General features: G+C 40.8%; 1 protein-coding gene across 3 annotated transcripts in view; it reads left to right on the forward strand.

Annotated features, from left to right (window-relative positions):
• CHRM2 (cholinergic receptor muscarinic 2) overlaps positions 1-24,448 on the forward strand; it is a 149,742-nt gene extending 125,294 nt beyond the window's left edge. For 2 of the 3 annotated variants that reach the window (XM_045495786.1, XM_045495784.1), the window contains one exon: positions 18,992-24,448. In XM_045495786.1, the coding sequence (XP_045351742.1) occupies positions 19,040-20,440 (1,401 nt within the window). In that variant the 5' untranslated portion in view covers positions 18,992-19,039 and the 3' untranslated portion in view covers positions 20,441-24,448. Of the gene's footprint in view, positions 1-3,784; positions 3,895-18,991 lie in introns of those variants that run through there. The other variant, XM_045495787.1, reaches the window with a different exon arrangement.
• The last annotated feature ends 1,095 nt before the right edge of the window (positions 24,449-25,543 follow it).

Below are 25,543 nucleotides of genomic sequence, written 5' to 3' on the forward strand. Positions count from 1 at the left end.
GCTGCAGGCTCTGAGCCACCAGCACAGACCCCGACGCGGGGCTCGAACTTACAAACTGCGAGATCAAGACCTGAGATGAAGTTGGATGCTTAACTGACTGATCCAGGCGCTCCTAGAAATTTATCCTAAGAATGCAATAGAGATCTATAAAAGGGAAAAAAAAAAAGATGTACAAAGAAGTTTACTGCATCATTCTATGCTAGAGTAAAAAGTGAAAATTGGCAATGACTTATATGTCACAAATAGAGGATTATTTAATTAAATTACAGTACTATTATTTAATACATTTAATTATTAATATTAATATTAATTTAATATTTAATTTAATATTAATTTAATATTTAATATTTATATATATAAATATTATATATAATATTTAAATTTAATATTAATTTAATATTTAATTTAATATTATTTAATTACAGAGGATTATTTAATTAAATTACAGGCTACAAAACTAAACATAATATACCCCTTAAAATGATACATTAGAAAATTATGTAATGTCATAGAAAAATGTCCATGATTATCTTTTCTTAAAAAAAAACTTAATGTTTATTTTTGAGAGAGAGAGTAGGAGAGGGGCAGAGAGAGAGGAAGACACAGAATTCAAAGCAGGCTCCAGGCTCTGAGCTGTCAGCACAGAGCCCAACACGGGGCTTGAACTCACGGACCGTGAGATCATGGCCTGAGCTGAAGTCGGATGCTTAACCAACTGAGCCACCCAGGCGCTCCTCTTTTTCTTTTTTTTCCTTTTGGTTTACTTTCCTGATGCTTTAGCTTGAAAATCAGAAAGAAAATTCACAGTAAATTTTATTTTTAACGCCCAAGGGCAGAGGGAACCGTGTCAGCAGAGCAAAAACCTATCGTAAATAAATCTCATATATTTTTGAAATGATTAAAAGGTAAACACACCATTCTTAGTTGAGACTTCACACCGAATTCTCTGGCTCTGAAGTCTGCTCTGTAACACAGAACATAATACAAGAGCCAATTTATTCTTGTTTGATTTTGTAATTTTGTTTAGACTTCAGGCCTCCAATGAAAATTGTCACAATACCCTTCCTTACCCTTTGCAAATTGTTGCGTATCTCAAACACGCCCGCTCCGGGAGCCTCATTTCACTTCTCTGCCTTCTGCCTCCTTGCAGGGTTACTTAGGCAGCGATTATAGCGATGCTATAAAACCAGCATGCAAGTCACTGGACGACTATTTCTAGTCTGTCCACTAAATAAGTCCAGGATAAAATCAGCGGCACAGAGGTGTCAGCTAATTGAGGAATCAGACAGCCGCAGAGACCAGACGGGGCAAGAAAACACCCTTATCCCAAGGACAAACCTTTGCTCTGACATTGGAGAGAATACACAAATGAACTCGCCAAGTAAATTGCTTTCCCGCTCCAATACGTGATCTCTTGCTCCGGTGCTAAAGCCACTTTTTAATGAGTTGGTAGGTAAATACGGAGCTCGACTGAGAGAATTAGTTCATGCTTGTACGTTTGCAATATTGAGAGTGACATGAAAATACAGATAGCAATTTGAATCTAACTTTCAAGCTTGCATGGATGAAGGGTCACAGAGGGAAGCAGAGACGTACCAGGATATTGGGGGTGGGGGACGTGGTGATGGTAACAAAGCAAACCGGCTGACACAAAGCAGAAGCCTCTTTAGCAAGTACAGCAAAGCCCCAGTCGTGTAAATTCAAGAGGGAGAGAGACAGAGAGAGAGCGAGAGTGCAGTTTACTCTGTAGGTATACGCCCTTCAGTATTTAGGAATATATAGATCTAAGGCGGAAGTCGGTGACGATCATCTCTGACCTCTCAGTCGGCATCATATGAATCCTAAGAGAATTACAGTAAAGTTAGAATTCTAGAATGCTCTTAGAGCTGAGAGAGACGTTGGAGTCGAACGTCCTCACTGCCACAGAGGACGAAAATCAAAGTCAGGGAGGTTAAATACCAACTCCAGGATGAGAATACAGATCTTTTAACATCACAGACCCCTGTTCTTTGCGTGACTTTTAGACCAACACTGCTATCTGAAAACAAACAGATCCACGTGAGAAATGGGTGTGGGTGGAGGGAGTGGTTGTTTGAGGTCCTGAGGAAGGCACCATCTTGCGTAATTAAACATTCAGGTTTTGAGAGGACACAGATTCAAAATAAAAGCCCTTCCCAAATGGTGCCCCCAAAGCCCTAAATTAGAAAAAGAAAACACGGGGCGCCTGGGTGGCGCAGTCGGTTAAGCGTCCGACTTCAGCCAGGTCACGATCTCGCGGTCCGTGAGTTCGAGCCCCGTGTCAGGCTCTGGGCTGATGGCTCAGAGCCTGGAGCCTGTTTCCGATTCTGTGTCTCCCTCTCTCTCTGCCCCAACCCCGTTCATGCTCTGTCTCTCTCTGTCCCAAAAATAAATAAACGTTGAAAAAAAAAATTAAGAAAAAGAAAACAGACACACACACACACACACACACACACACACACAGACTCAGGTGGAGGAAACGATTGGGCCTGCTACGAGTGAGTTAAAAGAGAGCAAAACGGGTGGTTTGCGGGAAAGTGAGGGCAGCAGGAAAGTACCAGATTCCTCCCGTTGCTCTCAGACAGTATCACATCCTAAAATTAAGGGAAAACATGCACTTAGATAAAATGATGATTTGGGCCTGAGGCTTATTTCACAGGACAGGTTTGTTTAATTTAGTCATTACATTGTCCCATGAACATTCTTTTACATTCATCTTCCCCTTTCCCCATCTACTTGTTTTTCATCACATAGCTTAAAAATGTAAAGCATTTGAATCATCATTAATGATGCCATTTACTGTTTATCGTCCTTCAAAACTGCCTTCCGAAATGTATTCGTGTTTAAGCAAAAACCGTACTTGACTTATTTTTGCTCTCGATATTCACCGTGTGGTGCAATTTGCTCTACATAACAGGATATGTAAACAGAACACGCAGCCCTGGCTTGTCCCGCCCCCTGCCTGCACCCCCTCTACCCCTCCGCCCCCCATGTACACTGCCTCTATTGGGCAATTCAGGGTCGGTTTCTGGTTAATGTCAGCGGACAGGTAACAATTATTAGCAAACTTGTTTATTATATGTCTGTACAGAGTTGAGTTACAAATGGTGATTATCTGAATGTGAGAGGTTGTAACTTCATGAAAATTGTTATTGTATGGAAGAAGTAGGTGAGGGGCGCCTGGGCGGTTCAGCTGGTTGAGCGTCCGACTTCGGCTCAGGTTGTGATCTCACAGTCCGTGAGTTCGAGCCCCGTCTCGGGCTCTGTGCTGACAGCTCAGAGCCCGGAGCCTGCTTCCGGATTCTGTGCCTCTCCCTCTCTCTGCCCCTCCCCTGTTCACACTCTGTCTGTGTCTCTGTCTCTCAAAAATAAATAAACATTAAAAAAAAATTTTCTTAGGGGCGCCTGGGTGGCTCAGTTGGTTAGGCGGCCGACTTCGGCTCAGGTCATGATCTCGCGGTCCGTGAGTTCTAGCCCCGCGTCGGGCTCTGTGCGGACAGCTCAGAGCCTGGAGCCTGCTTCATATTCTGTGTCTCCCTCTCTCTGACCCTCCCCTGTTCATGCTCTGTCTCTCCCTGTCTCAAAAATAAATAAATGTTAAAAAAAATATTTTTTTAATTTTTTTTTAAATGGAGGAAATCTGCATAATTCACGTGAGCTTAAGAAATTCAAGAATATGCGTTCTAAATAAGAAAAAGCAGCCACATGGCAGTTGCAACCAGACCTGTTGTATAATTAGCAATTTTACGAACTGTGAACGTAATTCTCTTTCCACTTCTCCTTCCAGCCTAGCCAGGGCCTTTACTTCAGCCTTTACTTAAGTCTGTGCTTAACGGCTGAGGAGCCCAGACCAGGAGGCTCAGTTTAAATCCTTTTGTGAGTATTATCTCGTTTAATTCTCAAAATGGGTCTACTCAGCAGGGGTCGTCCCTACATAAGCAACGAGAGAACCTTACTCTTGCAAAATTTAGAACCTTCCCAAAAATCTGGAGTGGGTTTACATGCCTAGACTGGAGTTTGAGGTTGTCAAAGGGAAGACACTTAACTCAGGGTCAGAAAATCAGGTCAAGCCAGGGCTGAATCCAGAAGGAGACAACGATTCAGGCAATGAGGATGTTTGATTCGAGAATGAAATTCCGGTTCAAGATCCTTGGCAGTGAGATGGCTCTTGATATCAGCTTGGTCGATGACATCAATAGTGTGTTCCAGTTTCTGACTGGAAGTGTTCCTCCCTGCCATGAGGTTATGTCTCCAACACAACCTGAGTCCTATGCCATACCTGCCTTCCTCATGCCCTCATGCTCTTGACATCTTCACACCCACACTCGGCAGGGTGTCCTTCCCTTCAGCTTGTCGGCCATGTTTTTTTTTTAAAGCGACCAAACCAAATATTTTCAAAGACCTCCTCAAACCTTCAAATTACCCTGTTTTTTTTTGTTTTGTTTTGTTTTTTTTCTGTGCTTTACCCTCCGGCTGCAAAATAGACGACTGTCTTACTCTCTGGCTTTTGTATCCGGAGAATTTCCATCGTATTGAAAGTAATCTGTATTTCTTAATTCGTTTAACCTCAGCAGAGGAAAATATTTTTCGGGTTCTTGACACAGGAATGGGCGGTTCATAGTGAGAGTGAAAGAGCTGGCTGGGGGCTGGGCGTTTGAAAACTTGGAATTGTGTAGAAACAGATAGTAAAGTGCATTCGAGCGGCTCCCGGGTGGAAACCCGAAGTTGTCCCATACCAAAAAGAAAAGAAAAAAAAAACAACATGTAGCAAAGTGGGTCAGGCTGTCACCTTTCAGCTTTACGGTGGCCTTTGAAAGCAACCAAACAAGGGAAGAGCCAGACACAGACTGCTCGCAAGCTACATTCCTAAACGCAGACACAGCCGAGGGTGTTTTATCGTCCAGAACAGAGGCTAAGAGGCAGCTTACAAATGAGCCTGTTCTTAGAACACTTGAGCTAAGTGTTCCCATCCTGGTAGCCACACGCGAACCAGGGTGAAGGCTGACTGACCAAGCTGCATGGGCCTCGTATCCAGGCTCCGGATGAGAACTGCCCTGGGCCACACTGGACAGGGCCTGTCTGGCTGACAGGCTGTGGTGGGCCATCGCATCCCCAAAGACCGTCAATGGAGTAGGTCGGAATCCCTTGGCTCGCTGTTACAAGTCGGTCTACCCTCTGCCTGACCCCTGGATGCTAAGATGATGAAGTTGTGTCTGTTGTCTGCGGAATAATATTTCCAGATAAATGTAAGAGTTACCATGTCGTAAATAAATCTAAGTGTCTTACTTCGAGCCAGTCCTGGCAGAAGACGAACGTGACATTGGAGACTGGGACATTGGTCTCTTCTGGGGGTTCCCTAGACAACTTAGGGCTGCACTCCTTGAAGATAGGATGCCGAGGGAGAGAGCAATGCAGATAGAAGATTAGGATTTGCATAAAGAGAGTAGAGAAGTCACGAGAAGTACGCACAGATAAGGCAAGCAAAGGCCTGAAAAGACTCAAGAAAACTAGCACAGGGCAGAACAAACACTCTATTCTGTTGCTGTTATTGTTGTAATGTATTTACCTTCAATTTTAACTTCCTTTATAAAGCAAAACCGCTAAAATGAAATTTTAAAAATAGTGTTTTTTAATTTATTACTTATTTATTGTAAAAAAAAAATTAATGTTTATTTTTGAGAGAGGGAGACAGATTGTGACGAGGGGAGGGGCAGAGAGAGAGAGGGAGACACAGAATCCGAAGCAGGCTCAGAGCCTGATGCGGGACTTGAACTCACGATCTGTGAGATCATGACCTGAGCCGAAACTGGATGCTTCACCGACTGAGCCACCCAGGCGCCCCTATTTTATTTATTTATTTTTTTTAAAAAAAAGTTTATTAAGTATTTCTTTTTAGAGAGAGAGCATGAGCAGGATAGGGGCAGAGAAGAGGGGAGACAGAGGACCTGAAGCAGGCTCTTCAGTGTCGGCCCAGAGCCCAGCACGGGGCTCAAACTCACATACAGCAATATCATGACCTGAGCTGAAGTCAGACGCTTAAGCAACTGAGCCACCCAGGTGCGCCCCCCCAAAATAGTTGTTTTTTTTGTTTTGTTTTGTTTTTTTAACGTTTATTTACTTTAGAGACAGAGGAGCAGGGGAGGGGCAGAGAGAGAGGGAGACACAGAATCTGAAACAGGCCCCAGGCTCTGAGCTGTCAGCACAGAGCCCGACACGGGGCTCGAACTCACGGACCGTGAGATCATGACCTGAGCCGAAGTCGGACGCCTAACCGACTGAGCCACCCAGGCGCCCCAATACTTGGTTTTCTAAACAGCACTTCGAGTAACATGGTCAATGTAAGTCACAGGTTAATGTTATGCATATTCACAGATCATGTGACCATGTTGCTCTAAGCACTCACAATTTGGCATAGAATGGAGTTTTGCTACTTTTGTATTTGTTAACAAGAAATCTCTTTCACAGTTCCATTTTTTGTTCTTAATTAATGTCGGGGCAGAAATTTTTCCTAGTTCCTTAGATAATATTCTCCTCCAAAATAAACTGATCACTCTCAGCTAACAGTTAAGTACAGAATTGCTAAATAATCTTTCCTAGATCTACAGCGAAAGTTTTATTTAATTTTTAAAGTTCTTTATTTGAGTATAGTTGATGCACAATGTTACATTAGTTTCAGGTACACAACATAGTGATCCACAGATTTCTACACTCTGCTGTGCTCAGTATAAGCATAATTTGTCGCCAAAGAACACTGTTCCAGTATCACTGGCTATATACCTGTTGTACAGCAGGAATGTCAAATAGAGGAAGTTAGGAAGAGAATTAGTCACTAATTGTTATTTTTATTATTTTTTAAAAGTTTATTTATTTTGAGAGAGAGAAACAGCTGGGGAGGGGCAGAGAGAGAATCCCAAGCCTTTGACGTGGGGCTCAAACCCACAAGCCGTGAGATGGTGACCTGAGCCAAAACCAAGAGCCAGACGCTAAACAAATGAGCCACCCAGGCGCCCCAGTCACTAATTCTCAGATTGAAGTTCCTAGAAGGTTAGATAGAAGCTTCTGACCATCTCAGTGTAAGAATCGGGATACCATACAATGATCACGGGGCTTCCTAATGCTGAAGATGAATGGAAACAAATAATAAAAGTGGCATGGAATACGAAATTAAAAATTGCTGCAACTTACTTCCTTATTGGGGGAGGGGGGGATGAGAAATACAGTTCACGCTTCGTTACTTTCTTTTTTAATGCTCTACTGGTTGGTTAGAACCACATATTAAGGGCACCTGGGTGGCTCAGTCGGTTGAGCTTCCGACTTCGGCTCAGGTCATGATCTCACAGTCTGTGAGTTCGAGCCCCGCGTCGGGCTCTGTGCTGACAGCTCAGAGCCTGGAGCCTGCTTCAGATTCTGTGTCTTCCTCTCTCTCTGCCCCTCCCCTGCTCATGATCTCTCTGTGTGTCAAAAATAAATAAAAACATTTAAAAAAAATTTTTTTTAAAGAGGAAATGATATGGTTGAGTTTCTTTAGACTTAGACCTTCTTTTTTAAAAATTTTAAAAATATTTATTTATTTTTAATTTTTTTTAAGTTTACTTATTTATTTTTGAGAGGCAGAGAGAGTGAGCAGGGGAGGGGGAGGGAGAGAGTGTGAAGCCGGCTTCGTGCTGTCAGCACAGAGCCTGATGCAGGGCTTGACCTCACAAACCACGAGATCGTGACCTGAACCAAAACCAAGAGTCAGACACTTAACCAACTGAGCCACCCAGGCGCCTCAATCTTTATTTATTTTTGAGAGAGAGAGAGAGAGGAGGAGGAAGGGAGAGAGAGAGGGAGACAGCATTCGAAGCAGGCTCCAGCCTCTGAGCCATCAGCACAGAACCTGATGTGGGGCTCGAACTCATGAACTGGGAGATCGTGACCTGAGTGGAAGTTGCAGGCTTAACCGACTGAGCCACCCAGGTGCCCCTAGACTGAGACTTCTTAAGCGCAGAAACATTATTTCCTCCTTTTCTTCTTCAATGTGTCATTACCCTTTCCTCATCAGCTAATACACACGGTGGCTAGATGAGGGAGTCCGGGATATATTCTCTCAGCGTCCTGTTTCCTTTCACTTTGAGTTGTTTGGGGGCTTAATTAACCACAGAATTCTACTCTAACACGTTCTCCCGGAGGTCCTGCTGCGTATAGTCCTGCCCCGAGAGAACACAGACTGCAACTGCTTTGCTGACGGTGCAGTTGTACTTGAGGGAACAAACATCCCACCCTGCAGGACAGTCACTGCACAGCCTGTCTCTCTGGAGATCTCCCCTTCTCATGCACTATTCAGGTACAGACCTGGTATTTCAATACCACTATACCGCGAACTGCCTGAAGTTCAGCTGCTTTTTCTTGGATGACAAGGTGGGGCATGTAAAGCGTGCCGGGGATATTTACCAGCCAAGACAGCTGTAATTCGAGAGGGGAGGTGTCACTTTGTTGTCCCTCTCCTCATGGGCACAGTCAACAGAGAACCTGCCTCCTGGGGGAAAAGAACAGGGCTGGCAAATCCTAGCGCAGTCAGAGCGAGAGATCGGGTTTTCCTAAGTGTTTAGAGTCTGAAGGGCAGGAGAGTTAGCTCCTTAAATATGGAAATAGGCTTGAGCTAATGGTGTCTGAAGAGGGGAGGGTAGACGAAGGGACGATGAGGTAGCAGTGATGATGTACACGACAGGCATTCAATATGGCGTGGTCCCCGTGGTTATCACCAGGAAAGTGGGTTTGTTGCAGTAAGGTAGAAGGGTTGACTGTCCTGATTTAGCACATAAAATCCTTGATTCTCTCCAACCAACTTGCTTGAAACTCCAAATTAGTGCTTTAGATACAAAAATCTTTGCTGAGTTGATGCAGCTTTTTATGTGTCCCCATCTCAATTGCCATTAGATCATTTAGTAAAGACTTTAATCTTCTCCGTGCTCTCATTTCTCACATTTGAGTGGGATAACACGGTGGTCATTTTGCTCAGTTCTAGAAATAGGCTGCAATCAGACTCTAAGGACACAATCATGTTGTCTTTCGATTGGAAACAATAAAAATAGTTGCTGCCCATTGCTCTGTATACCTCATTACTATTTTATTTTTATAGCTTCATTGAATCTGATATGAATCATAAGTATATGAGGCCTGTGTCATTTCTGTCATTGAAAAGTTGAAGGACACAGATTTACCCTTTATGGAGGTGAATTCATTACTTGGGATTCTACTTAAATTCTAGGTGTTGTTACCAGAAGAATGATTCTGTCTGTTAAACTTACATTTATGGGTGCATTTATTTATTTGAAGAGGAAAATTATACATAAACATAAACTTTACTTTTCATGTGTATATTTTCATGAAAAGAGCAACGATATTTTTTTTTCCTTTTGCCTTTTGTCCTTAAGCAATGTAATGTTAGAGATGTGCTTACAATAAATATAGATTCCTAAGTACAACTAAGTGTCTTTTCTCTGCTTACCTGTTATAAGATGGAAATTCAGAAGAAGGAAATTCACTTCTATGTGTGCCCTTTAATCTTTTCACAATTTCTGGTCCCATTAATTCTTAACGATTCGAGTCTACCCTTCAAAGGAAAAATATTAACTTACAACTCTCTTAGCTTCTCCCTGACCCTAAACTGATTTTTTACTTCTCTTTTCAAACCTGTCCTTGACCTACTTACTATCCAAAGCTCCGTGTTGCCTTATGTTCTGTCTCAGCTTCCAGTGGAAGGCACGTGCACCATTGAAAAGGATCCCTAAAGGGATGCATTGTTTGGAATCGCTCAGCTTCTCCAGAACAAGGGCTTTCATTCTAGAATTTTCTATCAGAGTCATAACAAGCCTCAAATCCTCTGCAAATTTGATTCACATGTTTAATTCAAAGCAATGAATTAACTAATTTAGAGTTATTAAACCAGCAGCCTGCCGACTTTAGGGGGAAAAAAAAACAGAACAAAATGAAAAAAAGCCGACTATACAAATTTCCAACTTCTGAAGACGATAAGAAAGACACAGACATCGACTCAAATACAGCTGCCTAATCATATACAACTTCCAGTAGCTCTCTGAGGATTGCTTCCATTTTCCTTTCACTCTTCCTTGTCAGCGCATAATAACCTTTAGACAGAGGGCTTTCTCTAGCATTGCTGCTGTTTGCTCTAGAGCACTGTGTTTAGTCAGCACCATTTATGAGATTATGGTCATCCTCAATACTGAGTTCTGTCAGATTCCTAGGACAAAAGAGGGAGGGGGCCCCAGTGCTTACTGAGATGGAACTTCACTTCGAAAAGTCAAAAGTGGGGCGCCTGGGTGGCAGTCGGTTAAGCGTCCGACTTCAGCCAGGTCACGATCTCGCGGTCCGTGAGTTCGAGCCCCGCGTCGGGCTCTGGGGCTGATGGCTCAGAGCCTGGAGCCTGCTTCTGATTCTGTGTCTCCCTCTCTCTCTGCCCCTCCCCCGTTCATGCTCTGTCTCTCTCTGTCCCAAAAATAAATAAACGTTGAAAAAAAAAAATTTTTTTTTAAAAAGAAAAGTCAAAAGAATGGTTTATCCCATAGCGCGTTTTGTTTATAATTGTCCAGACCTCTTTTCCTCCTTGGCAGGAGGATGTCAGTGTGTGGAAAAAATCACTAACATGTACCATGGACCCAACGGCAAGGACTAGATACTGATTAAGTCACGTTAAGGTCTCTTTGCCTCTTGGGACATTTTTCTAGAGTAAGCGTTGTTTAGGATGTGTTCTGAAGAAAGGAAAAGGATAGTTTGGCGAACACAGAGTGCACGTCTGTCCAACGTCACTAAGAATAGTACGTTTGACAGTTAGCCAAAACTGCAAAATGTGTACATTGCAATAAGGGACGGGAGGTTCCGTAAGGTTTTTACATTGGAAAAAATCATGAATTCTCTTGTATTTGTACTGGTGTGGGGATCAGATTGCTGTTTCTGCCACTTTCACTCTGTTTCTACCATTTGATGTTACATTTTTTACCTTTTTACAAAACTACAACCTGCATGGGGCGCCTGGGTGGCTCAGTCGGGTGAGCGACCGACTTCGGCTCAGGTCATGATCTCACAGTTCATGAGTTCGAGCCCTGCGTGGGGCTCTGTGCGGACAGCTCAGAGCCTGGAGCCTGCTTCGGATTCTGTGTCTCCCTCTCTCTCTGCCCCTCCCCCGTTCATGCTCTGTCTGTCTCTGTCTCAAAAATAAATAAACATTTAAAAAAAATTAAATTTAAAAAGTACAACCTGCATACAGTAAAATGCACAAACCTTAAGGGTGCAGCTTGATAAATGCAATTTAAGTGTGGTTTTCTTTTTTCAGATATTTTACATGATGCATATCTGGTAAAGTCTGTAGTTCTGTGCTGAAGTTTTCTAAACTCTGCATGTTGCTTCCAAAATGCTTGTGACATATCCTCTGAGATAGACTTAAAAACCCAGTGCAGGTGACTTGATGGCTAAGTTGCATTCTATGTTTTGGAACCTACAGGTTGTCAGGCTCAGTCACTGGAGTGAACACCCACCATGAGTATATTGCACTTTTCTGAGAAATGCAATAGAATGCAGAATCTTGAGAACACAGTAAATATATATATACACACACACATATATACCTATGTTATATTTATTCTATATATACATATACCTATATATAATATATACATATACCTATATTATATATACACATATATAATATTATATATACACATATATAATACATATTATATATACACATATATACCTATATGGTGTGTGTGTGTGTGTGTGTGTGTATATATATATATATATATATATATATATTTAAAATATGTAAATGTCCCACATAAACAAATGGTGAGAGGAAGGAGAAAAAGAGAGAGACAGAGAAAATAGATCTGCTAGGAAAGGCATCCAGGAAGCTTTATGTATTGTTTCACCCCATCTGCCCAGCCTTCCTCCATGGATTCTGAATCTTGACACGTGTCAGTATATTGGCCCAGAGTTTTTTTAGGTAGCTGGAAATCCCATCAGCACTGTATGTCTCCCTAAAGTTATAAGCTCCTTGTGGACAAGAATGTGTTCGATTGTGTTTGGTCATGCTCTCCTCCTTCACTTCCACCTTCCGAAGCCCTTCAAGGCATCTGCAGGTCTGTTCAGGACAGAAATTCAATAAGGTGCTTTAGAATAAATTTTTAAAAACAAACAGAGATAACCCTGGTTTCCGAGCAGGGCCCCTGTGGCTCCTGTGGCCCCCAACCCACCGCAGCAGCTCACATAGTAAAATTCAGGAGCTCATGAAAAATCTCTCGATCTGTATACTCACTCCTAATGTGTCCCTTGGCTAAAGGGAAGCCTTATAAAAATTGGGGGGGGGGGGAAGAGTGGAAATTTACTCCATTTCTGCCTGATGTTGTCAAAATGCTAGAATGTGGAATGTCAGTATTCAGCTGTCAGAGCTACCCTATCCCCTGAGCCCCAGGCTAGAACTCTCCTTGCTCATAAGTAAAATGGAGAGACATTCAAGATTTGTGGGGGTCATCACAATATGAGCAAACTGTGTTTTATCATCTACTGCATCAGTATCAAAACTGAGACTGTCTTTAAAGAAAGGGGACTTTGTTCCTCAGAATCCCTTAAAATCTTTCCCCATTTCTCTTGCCTTTCTTTCTTTTTCCCTCCATCGTTCATGGCAGGAGTGATTGGTCACTGATGTAGGAACAATCTCAAAGCCTATTAAATACCTCTACTGATGCCACTTATAAACTAACAGCATGCATTGAATGTTTAGAAGATCTAAAACAGAATATAGACTTTATGCCCCAATGGTCACGTCTCCAATGTCAGGGAAATTTTATTGTTAGAATCTCGTTCACCAGATTATTATATAATAGGTTATATGTGTTTTTAAATATATAAATTGAAAATCAAGGAGCTCCATTTGCTTTCTAATTGATGATAACACAGCGTCAGATTACCACGTCTCACTCTTAAGGCAGAGAGGAGATGAAGGGAAAGTCTCTGCTCATTAGGCAGTCTTGCTCCCAATGAGGGTCTCATGTTTCACCACGATACTAGATGGTATCATCCTTATGTTTTTCAAGTTTTTTCTAATAGCAATATTTTTTACTGAAAGCTAGATATCTAGGCATCATATTGTTGAAGTAAACTTTTAATTATCTCAAGACCGATTGCGTGTTTAGCCCCGACATGTCCAAGTTAAAACGGTGCCAGGGGCCTGAACTGCTGTAGCAGTTGAAGGACTTTCAGGCACCCCCGGTGAGGATTGATGATTTCATCCCTCGTGGTTGCTCAACAGCGAGGCTGCGTCTCAGAGCTCAGTGCGAAAGACACGGACAAAGAGCCCTCAGAACACCCTGCCATTTTTGGTAATGTGTTCAAATGGCAGCAGAAATTAGAAATCTATAAAAAGTAACATACACCGAGATTACGTTTTAAAAACACAAGTTAAATAAATATAAACAATTATAAAGTCAACTTCATGTGAATTCCTCTTGATTTCTTGTTCTGAAATTTTGGTGTATAATTACATATCTTCTCTCTGGATTCCAGTTATCAATCGTGGACTACCCCCGCTCCTTTTTTTTTTTTTTTTTTTTTTGCTGACTTTTCTCATTCTAGAAAACTTTCTTTTTTTTATTCAATCAAGTTTGGTGTCACGGTGTAACATAGTGGGGAGAATATGGCCCTATGAGCCAGATGCCTAAATTCCATCCATGACCTCAGTACTTGCTGGCTGTCTCATCAGTTGTCATCTGTACAACTGAAAAAGACGATAATTCTTTTAAGGGTTATCGTGATAATTAAATAAAATAACATGCAAAAAATTCTAACACTTAGGTTCCTCACGTATTGATTAATTTATGATTAGCTTATCACACTGTGGCCACACTTACGAAGAGACCATTTTATATCTGGCATGCTGCCTGGCTTGGGCAGAGTATGGAGAAAATCCCATTTTTTTAATTTAATTTCCATTGTGTGTCTAAATACACATCAGAATTTATTTTTTTAGTCATTTTAGTTAGCATTCCCTCTAACTTCAGAAAAATATTATTGTAAATGTTTAGAACTTCTGTGTAACTGATATGAATACTTCTGTGAGAGGTTCTATATTAATTCACATGGTGACGTGTTTTTGTGATGATTGCTTTTAGGAAAATGTTTTAAATCTTAAATGTCATGTATTTACATAATCAGGAATCTTACTATTCGGTATCTTATTGTGAACACGTCCTGTCCAAAGTCACAATTTTAGCCTGGACAAGATGATCCTCTGTTGTGTAAACCGAGGACCCAGCTTGAATTTGGGGAAAAAGACTTAGTCATGGCAGGTTAGAGTAATAAATACTTGTAGCACTCTGGAGTCAGGAACTCAGGGGTTTGAACCTCAAATAACTTAATTCTTTGATCTTTAGTTCAACATGTGTGAAAAAGCATATCACAGTCATAGTCACCTCAGGAGTTGTTGTGGAGAGGAATCAGGCTCAGTACCTGTGAACTGTTATCAATATTATCATTAATGATTTCATGTTCTTGGTAACGGTATTCTTGATAATGATCATTTGTATCACCCCTACCACTATATCCTACACGTTCTCACTCCTACCCTATTTCGTCTACACACGCCGATTTTCTGTTAACTAATAAGAAAAATGACTAATTTATACCCATTTACCCAATGTAAATATTAACGGCGTTTGTGTTAACATGTATAGATCATGGTTCAAAGACATGATTTCACTTTGATGTTTCCCACAACTCTAGAATAAAAATAGGGTTATTAATATTCCTGTTTGAAAAAAAAAAAAGAAAAGAAAGCTTCATGGAAGTGTTTAGTGACATGATCAGACTCTCACAGCTAATAATTCAGAGCAGAGATTAGCACTCACAACTTTGCAAGGTTAATATGAAACCATGATACATTTCTCCCTGCTACATATAGAGACTCAAGTAGTAAAGAAACTAAGGCCAGAAAATTGTTTTCTTGTAAATTTCCAGAATGCTTTCAAAACGTGGACATAAACTAACATGGTAAAATACCAAGTAGATTACTGTGCACTTGCCGTTTTAAGATGTTGAATCCTGAGGGTCATCTGCATTGTTTAGTCTGTTGCGATTATGGCATTTCATCCATGATGTAACAATCTTTGCTTTAATAAAACCCTATGATGCCGCACCAGAAGTAAAAACTTTTACAGAGATGTAAACAGCAGAGGAGGCAAGCGGTTGACAAAAAGAAGTATTTTCTTTAACAGGAGAGGAACAACCCCCCCCCCCCCCCCGCCGCCCAGCTCGTGCATCATGAGGGGAGAAAAGAATGCCATCCCTCAGACATTTGTGCTTGCTTCTAAGTGAAATGCTTTCTATTTTTATATATGGCATTACTATGAACAAGCAAATATTAGAACTCTGAGAATTTAGGGGATATGGTTATCATTATATAGTATGTTACCATTATATAGATTTGCTATGTCTACCTGGGTAAGAATTCCAAGCCTGGCTCAGCCAGCAACCTCTGGGTAAAGTGTAACTCTTTACCCATAGGGTAACTGAGAGGTTACCCAGAAGGGACACTGAGAAAGAGTATCTAACTCAGAGGTAAGGATGATAGTTTTAGTGGCAGAGTTTTTGCTCACTAACCTTGAAACCGAGAGTGATCACTTAAACCCCTACTGTGGACTCAGCTTCTGTCTTCAGATCAAGGGGGTGATTGGATGTGTTTATATATTTTATAGAGCTGTTAATAGAAGGTGAGATAACATATGTTTGAGAGTCCTAAGACTGTTTTTTTTTTTTTGGTTTTTTAGTTTTTTGGATTCTTTGATTTTTGGGGGGTTTTGTTGTTGTTTTTTTTAAAGTTTATTTATTTTTGAGAGACAGAGACAGAGACAGAGAATCCCAAGCAGGCTCCATGCTGTCAGCACAAAGCCCGATGTGGGACTCGAACTTATGAGCCACGAGATCATGACCTGAGCTGAAATCAAGAGTCCAATGCTTAACTGACTGAGCCACCCAGGCACCCCTTGTTTTTTAGTTGAAATGTAATGCATGCTCACTGTAAACAAGAAGAGGGGAAGAGGAGAAAGGAGGAAAATTAACAAATAAATAAATAGAATCATACAGCTTTATGTTACTGTGATATTTTAGAATAATAACACGTATTATTAGCATAAATGATGGCAAGAGCCATGTGACTATGGATAAATCACTTACTCTTATGCTTTCTTAATCCATAAAATAAAAGATCAAACTAGTTTATTTTTGAACATAAATGTTATATTTCTACATTATTTTTGAGAGGAAGTCACCAAAAAGCTTTTTAAAACTAAAATAAATATAGTCCTATATTTTATTAAAATGAATGTGAAGAATAAAGTATCAAATAGGATGTTCAGAAGGTAAATCTTTGGTATTTTTCAATCAAAATTTATTAAAATGAGCGATTTGTGAATAGATAAATATAACTCAATTCAAAATATGTCGGTGAATTTAATGAACAGACAAAAGCAAGCTTATAAGCAAGTCAGGATTCTGTCTTACAGTTACCTTAGCTAATAAAGAATCATTGGAATTATGATTGGATTAATGAAATTACTTTGTTCAAATAAATTTCATGAATAAACAGTTGTATGAATCATGACCAAAAAAAAAAAAAGGGGGTGCTGTTACAGAGAAATTCTATTGAGCCAATTCCACGGGGTAAGTAAATAGAGGCTGAATTAATAATGTTAATTGTTAATCCTGTTTTGATTCAATAAACATTTTTGAGCACCAGTTACATTTTAGGCAGTGAGCTGGATGGTACAGCTAAAAAGACTAAGAAGCCAAAATTCACTGCTTTTCTAGTGAAGGAGGAAAATCATAGATGGGGTGTATCGATCGGTGTCCTAGGTCAAAGCCATGAACAGGGGATCTACAAAGGTGGAAACCTGAGGGCTACTAACTGCAATATTCCCCCCTTATTTATTGGGGGATACATTTCAAGACCCCCCAGTAGATGTCTGTTGTGTTATGCTTTAACAAAACCAAACTCTCCGTAATACCCAGTGAGGAATATAATATTGAAGAAAGCATTTCCTCCAAAGCGTAACACGCAAGACTTACACTGGGAATGTTTATGTGATGGATGAGGACCAAGCCAACAGAAAAAGTTGTGGTATCCAATGGTGGGATGATACATAGTGGGCCAGATTTTAAAACAGGTAACACAGGGGTGGCTTCAAAAGTGTTTCCTAACATGCCTTGTAATTCTGAATCGGGAGGTCTGGAGTCAGCCTGAACATCTGCATTTTGTGCAATTATAACAAGATATATTCATAATGGAAGCATTGAACAGTATTCCGAAGCGTATGATATCAAAAGTAAATGATACTTCGTAAGTGCCTTTTCCTTGGAGCAGTAACTGCCACCTCGTGTATAATTTTGGAAGGCAAAATGGTAAGTGGCATTTCATTAACATCATTACCTTGATTAAACTCTTCAATGTTTCCTCAAGACCTACAAATTCATTTCATGTATGTAATCGCCTTTCTGCTTAGAACCATATTCTATAACATTCTGAGTCTTGCTCTGATCATATCATCTAACCGTATAACTTTCCACAACAAGGCCAGAACACATATCTACCTCTGTTTTAACAGCTGCGTACTATTCCATTTTAAGAGTATTCCATCATATATTTAACCAATCCTCTGTCAGTGAGTTGTTTTTAATATTTCTAGGGGGTTTTTCTACTGTAGCATTTCTGAATGAGCATCCTTGAGTAGACCTTTTTGCGTATCTTTGTAACTATAGCTGAAATGTAACTTCCTATGTGTGAGGCTGGCACCAGACTTTGGTGATATTATCTGAAAAATGATAATTATGTGTTTATTTAAACACTGAAGGGTTTGGCAACAGAAAGTATACTCAATTTTAATAATTGCTTCTTTAGCAGCCCATCCCTAACCCCAGAGCATATGCCTCTCAGAGGCAGGGACCTTGTCTTAATCGTCACCGAATATCCCGCATACATCAAATGCCTAGTCCAGAGAAGTTGCTCGATAGGGATGTGAGGACAAAGTGAATGAGTAAATTCTTAAACAGGTTTGTTCCTAGGCTCATTTTTCTGATTGACTCGATACGTGACCTTATATAAATTACTGACTCTTTCTGGACTTCAGTTCCCTCTTCTGACAAACAAATATAAATCCTAGCCTGACTGTACCAAATATTTGGCAGGAAGAACAGCAGAACAATAAATTTGGTGGTGACTTGAAAGATAAAACATTCAGAAAATTCATGTGGTTATCAATACACATTTAATAAATGACTTATTTTGCAGGATATAGAATATTGGAAATGTTAGCTATGCGATACTCACTACAAGGGCAAAACAGAGATCAGAGAAGAATAATTCTCATCAGTGGAAGTGTACTGGCTAATTCGTTATTATTATTATCTTATTTTGGTTATAATCAGTATCAGTATTATTATGAAAAAGGCTTACTTAAAGCTACCAGATGGAAAGATGCTATAGACTATAAAAGTCACCCACTCCACACTGTAAGTTTTATGCTTTCTTCCTCGCATTGGTTTATTAATTTTTATGTCTATACCAGAAACCTCTTGATGCTTTGGAAGGTCTTGTGTATAATCCTAGTTTATTTAGTTTAATCCATCAGTAGTATACTCAGCTAAATTGATTGATGACAGACGGACAGACAGATACCACATCTAGGTATGGATGCTTTCAAAGTGTTTTCAGACTTCAAATACATTGCCAGTCTGAAAGGATCTTTCGCATCCTCCATTTAATGTCTTTGCTTTTTATGTGGGGAATCGGGGCAGATAGGTACAATAAACATGGAGGGGAAGAATGAGGATTTTTGGAGAAAAAGTCGTGGTTCAAAAGGAAGAAATCTGATATATTTTAAAGCAATGTTTATGTCATATCTGTTCATTCTTTTCTATGTCCCTGCAGGTTTCAATGCGTGTTTGGCTACTTGGCTTCTGATTGAGAGAACACAAAATGAATAACTCAACAAACTCCTCTAACAATGGCCTGGCTCTGACCAGTCCTTATAAGACATTTGAAGTGGTGTTCATTGTCCTTGTGGCTGGATCCCTCAGTTTGGTGACTATCATTGGGAATATTCTGGTCATGGTCTCCATTAAAGTCAACCGCCACCTCCAGACCGTCAACAATTACTTTTTGTTCAGCTTGGCCTGTGCTGACCTCATCATTGGTGTTTTCTCCATGAACTTGTACACCCTCTACACCGTGATTGGCTACTGGCCTTTGGGACCTGTGGTATGTGACCTTTGGCTAGCCCTGGACTACGTGGTCAGCAACGCCTCGGTGATGAATCTGCTCATTATCAGCTTTGACAGGTACTTCTGTGTCACCAAACCGCTCACCTACCCAGTCAAGCGGACCACAAAAATGGCAGGCATGATGATTGCAGCTGCCTGGGTCCTCTCCTTTATCCTGTGGGCCCCGGCCATTCTCTTCTGGCAGTTCATCGTAGGGGTGAGGACTGTAGAGGATGGGGAATGCTACATCCAGTTTTTCTCCAACGCCGCTGTCACCTTTGGTACCGCCATTGCAGCCTTCTATTTGCCTGTGATCATCATGACTGTGCTATACTGGCACATATCCCGAGCCAGCAAGAGCAGGATAAAGAAGGACAAGAAGGAGCCTGTGGCCAACCAAGAGCCAGTTTCTCCAAGTCTGGTACAAGGAAGGATAGTGAGGCCAAACAACAACACCACACCTGGCAGTGACGGTAGCCTGGAGCACAACAAAATCCAGAATGGCAAAGCCCCCAGAGATGCTGTGACTGAAAACTGTGTCCAGGGAGAGGAGAAGGAGAGCTCCAATGATTCCACCTCAGTCAGTGCGGTAGCCTCTAACATGAGAGATGATGAAATAACCCAGGATGAGAACACAGTCTCCACTTCCCTGGGCCACTCCAAAGATGAGAACTCGAAGCAGACGTGCATCAAAATTGTCACCAAGACCCCAAAAGGTGACTCATGTACCCCAGCTAATACCACTGTGGAGCTGGTTGGTTCTGCAGGTCAGAACGGAGACGAAAAACAGAACATCGTCGCTCGTAAGATTGTGAAGATGACGAAGCAGCCTGCCAAAAAGAAGCCTCCTCCTTCTCGGGAAAAGAAAGTGACCAGGACGATCTTGGCTATCCTGTTGGCTTTCATCATCACTTGGGCCCCATACAATGTCATGGTGCTCATCAACACCTTCTGTGCACCCTGCATCCCCAACACAGTGTGGACAATTGGTTATTGGCTCTGTTACATCAACAGCACTATCAACCCCGCCTGCTATGCACTTTGTAATGCCACCTTCAAGAAGACCTTTAAACATCTTCTCATGTGTCACTATAAGAACATCGGCGCTACGAGGTAAAACACCTTTGTAGAGAAGGAAGGTGGTCGGGGGAGCTTGGGAAAAAGAAAAGGGATAAAAAAAAACCTCCCAGTTTTAAAAATCTCTGCCATTGCACTTTATAGTCTTATTATGGAATGTGCAATTAAGGAGCCCGACAGTGACACTTTTATCGTGCCTATGCTCCAGTTTGAGAAACCCACACCTTATCAGCCCTGTCAGTTTCAGAGCGATGAGACCATGAAAGAGACATTTTGGAATTAATAGATTTAAGGAACAATCCACATGTTCTCGTACTCTCTTGAAGAAGGGCTTCTGAATCTACAGTTTTGTCTCTGCACAAGAAGAATAATAACCTCGCTCCTTTTTATTCCCATTTTTTTTTTTTGTTCCCGTGTGTCCATATGAGGATGAAATGCCACAGCTAACATGGAGACTTAAACATAAAGAAATAGACGTCACACAATGGACAAGTGAAGGAAGAGGATCAAAAAAAAAAAAAAAAAGATATAGAAATGGTCTCCATAGTGTTAAGTGCTAAGCATATATTATTCTTTTGTTACAGTTTTATTTGGAGAATTGCGATGTAATCGATGCTTTGGATTTTTTTTTTTTTTTTTACCTTTCCCTCTTCTCACCATCAAAGGAAAGCAAACACACAAAAACCCCAACTAGACCATAACATTATTTTTCTTATTATGGCACTGGTTTTTGTACATCCCCATTCTACATTGTGTAAGGACAAAATCCGCAAGACTTTTGCTAAATACAACCAGAAACAGCCATGAACATGGGCATTTCACCCCTGCCCACTGTGTCCTTTGCATTCTGTGGGGATATAAAAGCCTATAAAGTGTTAGTTTGCTTATGATCCTGTAGGTGAAATGTTTTCACCAATCTGGTTTTCTCCTAAACTAGTGTCTTAAGTTTTTGGGCTAGCCTACCTAATACATAAACACGCTTGAGAACCAAAGTCATTTTTTAAAGTGAGGTTTTGTCAAATTAAATAATGGTCGTCTTTAGTTGGAGAGAGTTTACTGAGGCCAGATGAATTTTGAAATAAGAAAATAGAAGACTGAGAGGGCATTCTGTTTTCAACCTGAATCTGCCTGACCCATCTATGAGATGCTAACTTGTAAACCATGAACTTCTGGCCTTTGTCAGCAGGAAGAAGCTGCTTTATTCATTTGGAATCCTAAGTAGGATTAGCATACTCTGGTGGCACCAATGACTTCTGGGTCACTCCCAGGAGAATAAGACGTTCTCTTCAATGCCTGCTAAAAATTATATTCAATTTATAGTCCAGTGAGGTTTTTTATAACCATCCTATATCCCACTGGAGGAGGAAAAAATAGTTTAAAAACATTTCCTGGAACCACATGTTCCATGTTCCTCAAATTGTCAATTCCCTCTAAAATTTTTTAACTTCAAAAGTCTGTCCATAGAGGTAATCTTTGTGGCAAGAACGTAGTGGATAACTAACAGAGGCCAAGTGAGATCAGCAAACTGTGAGGAAGAATGCAGGTAGCTGTGCCTGTGTCCTTTCTCATTGTTTCTTTAATTCTAGACCATAAAAAGTCCTATCAGGAACTATTATTAGCCAAACGGTAGCTTGTTGTAGAATCTCGTCCATGTAGAGACTTTTCATTTCGTACCCCTCATAAACATATGATCGTATTGATCCACATTTAGCTGTTTTTATCCCTCAACTTTCTTTCTTACTGTATTTGCTATAGTCTTAAAATCAGATTTTCTGAAGACGGCCCAATCAATAGAAATCAAGTTTATAAAACCCACTTCAGATTTCGTATTTTGCATTTCAAATGTATGGGCCTTATGATGTCTTGACCAGTAACATCAATGTGAGTAGCATGTTTAATTTGTCAGTATTAAACCTTAGCACTTTAGAATTGGTGTGTGTGTGTGTGTGTGTGTGTGTGCGCGTGTGCGCGTGTGACTTGCCTCACTGATGGCATCTCAACAACTTTGAGAATTAAAAAAAAGCACAAGGTAAACAATAAAGAAAGGACAGTCAGTAAGAGGCAAACTGCCCACAGTAGTTGGATGTAACTTACCCTTTATAAAAATAACTTCTTGTTTGAATAACTTCAGTCACTCCCACCCATAAACCTGCGTGTAAACCTATGGCATCAGTTCATGCAGATTCCTTTACTCCACAGTTACTTCAATGTAAGTGTTGTATTTTTATTTTATTTCTTCAAATTAGTGAATCAATTGAATGGAAGGGACATCAAGCCAATGGGCTGTTTGGTTGGCTGTAAACAAAACAATGGCTGGCTGAATACTTATTAACTTGTACTATTATGATGTAGATTCAGCTTTAGTTGGGATGAACTCTTTGGATTCAAGGATTCATGATTCTGGATTTGGGTCTTTTTGGTCTGCTCTAACAATTCAACTCACCATGAATCAAACTGCCTCTTACTCTTCATTGCCATCACACCCTCCCTTTCTTCCTTCTATTCTTGATCTTCGCCATAGCCACCACAACCTTGTTGAAAGAGAAACCATCGCGCATTACAGAAAGGAAGTGACTGTAGACTGACACATCGTGAAAGCTTTGTCAGCTGGAATCAGAGACACGGGAAGAATACTGAAAATGGTAGATGATTAGAAAGATATGGAGATTGTATTCAAAGGTTTGCATTAGCTATGGCTGGATTTGTCTATTTCAGTGGCTCTCACACAGGAACAGTTTTGCTCCCCGGGGGACATTTCACATTGTGTGGAGACATTTTGGGTAGGTCACAACTTGGGGGAGAGCTACTGGCATCTGGCAGATAGAGGCCAGGGATGCTGCTAACAGCTTTCAGTGCACAGGCCAACTTTCCCTCACATACACAACTAAGAATTATTTGGCTCAGAGTGTCAATAGTGCCAAAGCTGAGAAACTCTCATCTGTTTTAAGGAATTCTAGCGCTTGCTTTGTAAAAACGGGGAAATAATCCTGTATCACTATTAGAATATCAACGCAAATTGCTCACCTGTTTGTAAAAGGTAATGTTCACCAATTGTGTATCAGACATTGTCACCCATGAGTCTGGTGTATGTGTAATTCACAGATTGGGAACACAGGAGACATCTACACATCCAAAGTCACCAGACCATGCACGTAGCACATTGTTTCCAACATCTTAATGTCCCATCACGATTGCCATAGAGTCCAGTCAGTTGAGGTTGCCGGTAATTGACCATTAAATGATTGGAGTTGATGTGGTCAGTTTCTGTTGGAGCTGCCATTTTTTCTTTCAGAAACATCAGGAGTCTCTTTCAGAAACGATACGATTCATCTCTGTTATTTTCACTGGAAAGGTAGATAGCTGTCAAGAATTTCTTCTCTCCTCAAAGCAATAATGTAAATATTCCAGAGTGGTCTTACAAGAAGAGGAGATTAAGAATGTCAAAAAGCCAGTTCATTTCTTTAAAAAAAGAGAAATGATCACCCCTTTACCAAATCACATTAATTTAATACCAGCTCCCAAGGGTTAGGACAAAGTCACCAATATAATAAGTCACATGGGATAAGCTTTCCCATTTGAGTGTGGAGGCTGGAGGACCCACATACTTCTTCTCTTTGTCCTTTCACTGCTTTTTTGATCCTGGAGATCTGACATTGGGGAACATGGGAGTTCAAAATGATGGCAACATATACTTAGCAATGCGATCTACTTTTATTTTCTCTTAGTTCATTGGTAGTTGCCTTCTCCCAGTTTGATAATCTCCCTTTCAACAACCACAGCACTGATGTTGCAAATAGATTAGGGAAGCACCCAAAGCCGGATGAATTGTGCCAAGTGTATTTTCAGCATGTACATACAATACCACGCCTCTTAAATATGCTTCTTTTAAAAGGGTGCACGCTGCAGCATGAACTGTGTGCGTATTTAATGTATCTTTCTGGAATATGCTGTGTGCTTAATATACATATTCTATAAATAAAGTAATGAAATGTATAATAGAAATACATATTTCTGTATGCAAATAAATATATTATACACAAAATCTTAATACGCAATATGGTATATGTTGCTTCAGAGTAACAAGACTAGGTTTTGTAGGCCCAGTTTTTTAAAGTAGTTTTGGTTTTTGAAGGAGAGGGTTTGAGAACAGCCAAAGTCCTACCCGTATTACTGTTAAGCTGTTTTATAATCTTTGAAAGCATGGCACTGGTTTTAAATATCTCTTGGAGGAATATATTCATAAATCTTGGCTGGTGTCACCCCACATGACCAGAATGCTCTTTGCTCCTGTGCTCCCGACTGGCCTGTGACTAGAATCTTCCTGGCTGTTACTGTTCCAACAGCTGTGTTGATCTCACGTCTGATTGCCTGATGAGATTGCAACCAATTCATTGACATACAGCTTTGCTCTCCTCCAAGTTAACTGATTTTAGTCAAATAAAAAATAATCCTGCAAGGAGGAAAGGATGACCTTCAGAATGTTTTTCATTCTGGTAAACAGGTAAAAAGTTGTACAAGCACTGTATTTTATGAGCCACTCTTTTCAGTTTGAGCCCAATACAGCATCCCATACGTTAAACGCCAGAGATTTCTAGTGTAGTATGATACTCCAAGTTTTCTCCAAGAAATTATGAAATAGGTGCCTTCTTTTTTATTTTTAATTTCAACTTTTTTTTTTTTTAATTTTTTTTTTCAACGTTTATTTATTTTTGGGACAGAGAGAGACAGAGCATGAACGGGGGAGGGGCAGAGAGAGAGGGAGACACAGAATCGGAAACAGGCTCCAGGCTCTGAGCCATCAGCCCAGAGCCCGACGCGGGGCTCGAACTCACGGACCGCGAGATCGTGACCTGGCTGAAGTCAGACGCTTAACCGACTGCGCCACCCAGGCGCCCCTAATTTCAACTCTTTTTTAACGTTTATTCCTTTTTGAGAGACAGAGAGAGACTGAGAGTGGGGGAGGGGCAGAGAGAGAGAGGGACACACAGAATCCAAAGCAGGCTCCAGGCTCTGAGCTGTCAGCACAGAGCCCCACGTGGGGCTCGAACTCACGAACCACAAGATCGTGACCTGAGCCGAAGTCGGAGGCTTAACCGAGTCACCCAGATGCCCCATAGGTGGTTTGTTTCTGAATGCCCTACAT

Source organism: Leopardus geoffroyi, chromosome A2 (genome assembly GCF_018350155.1).
Source record: "Leopardus geoffroyi isolate Oge1 chromosome A2, O.geoffroyi_Oge1_pat1.0, whole genome shotgun sequence".
Lineage (NCBI taxonomy): Eukaryota > Metazoa > Chordata > Mammalia > Carnivora > Felidae > Leopardus > Leopardus geoffroyi.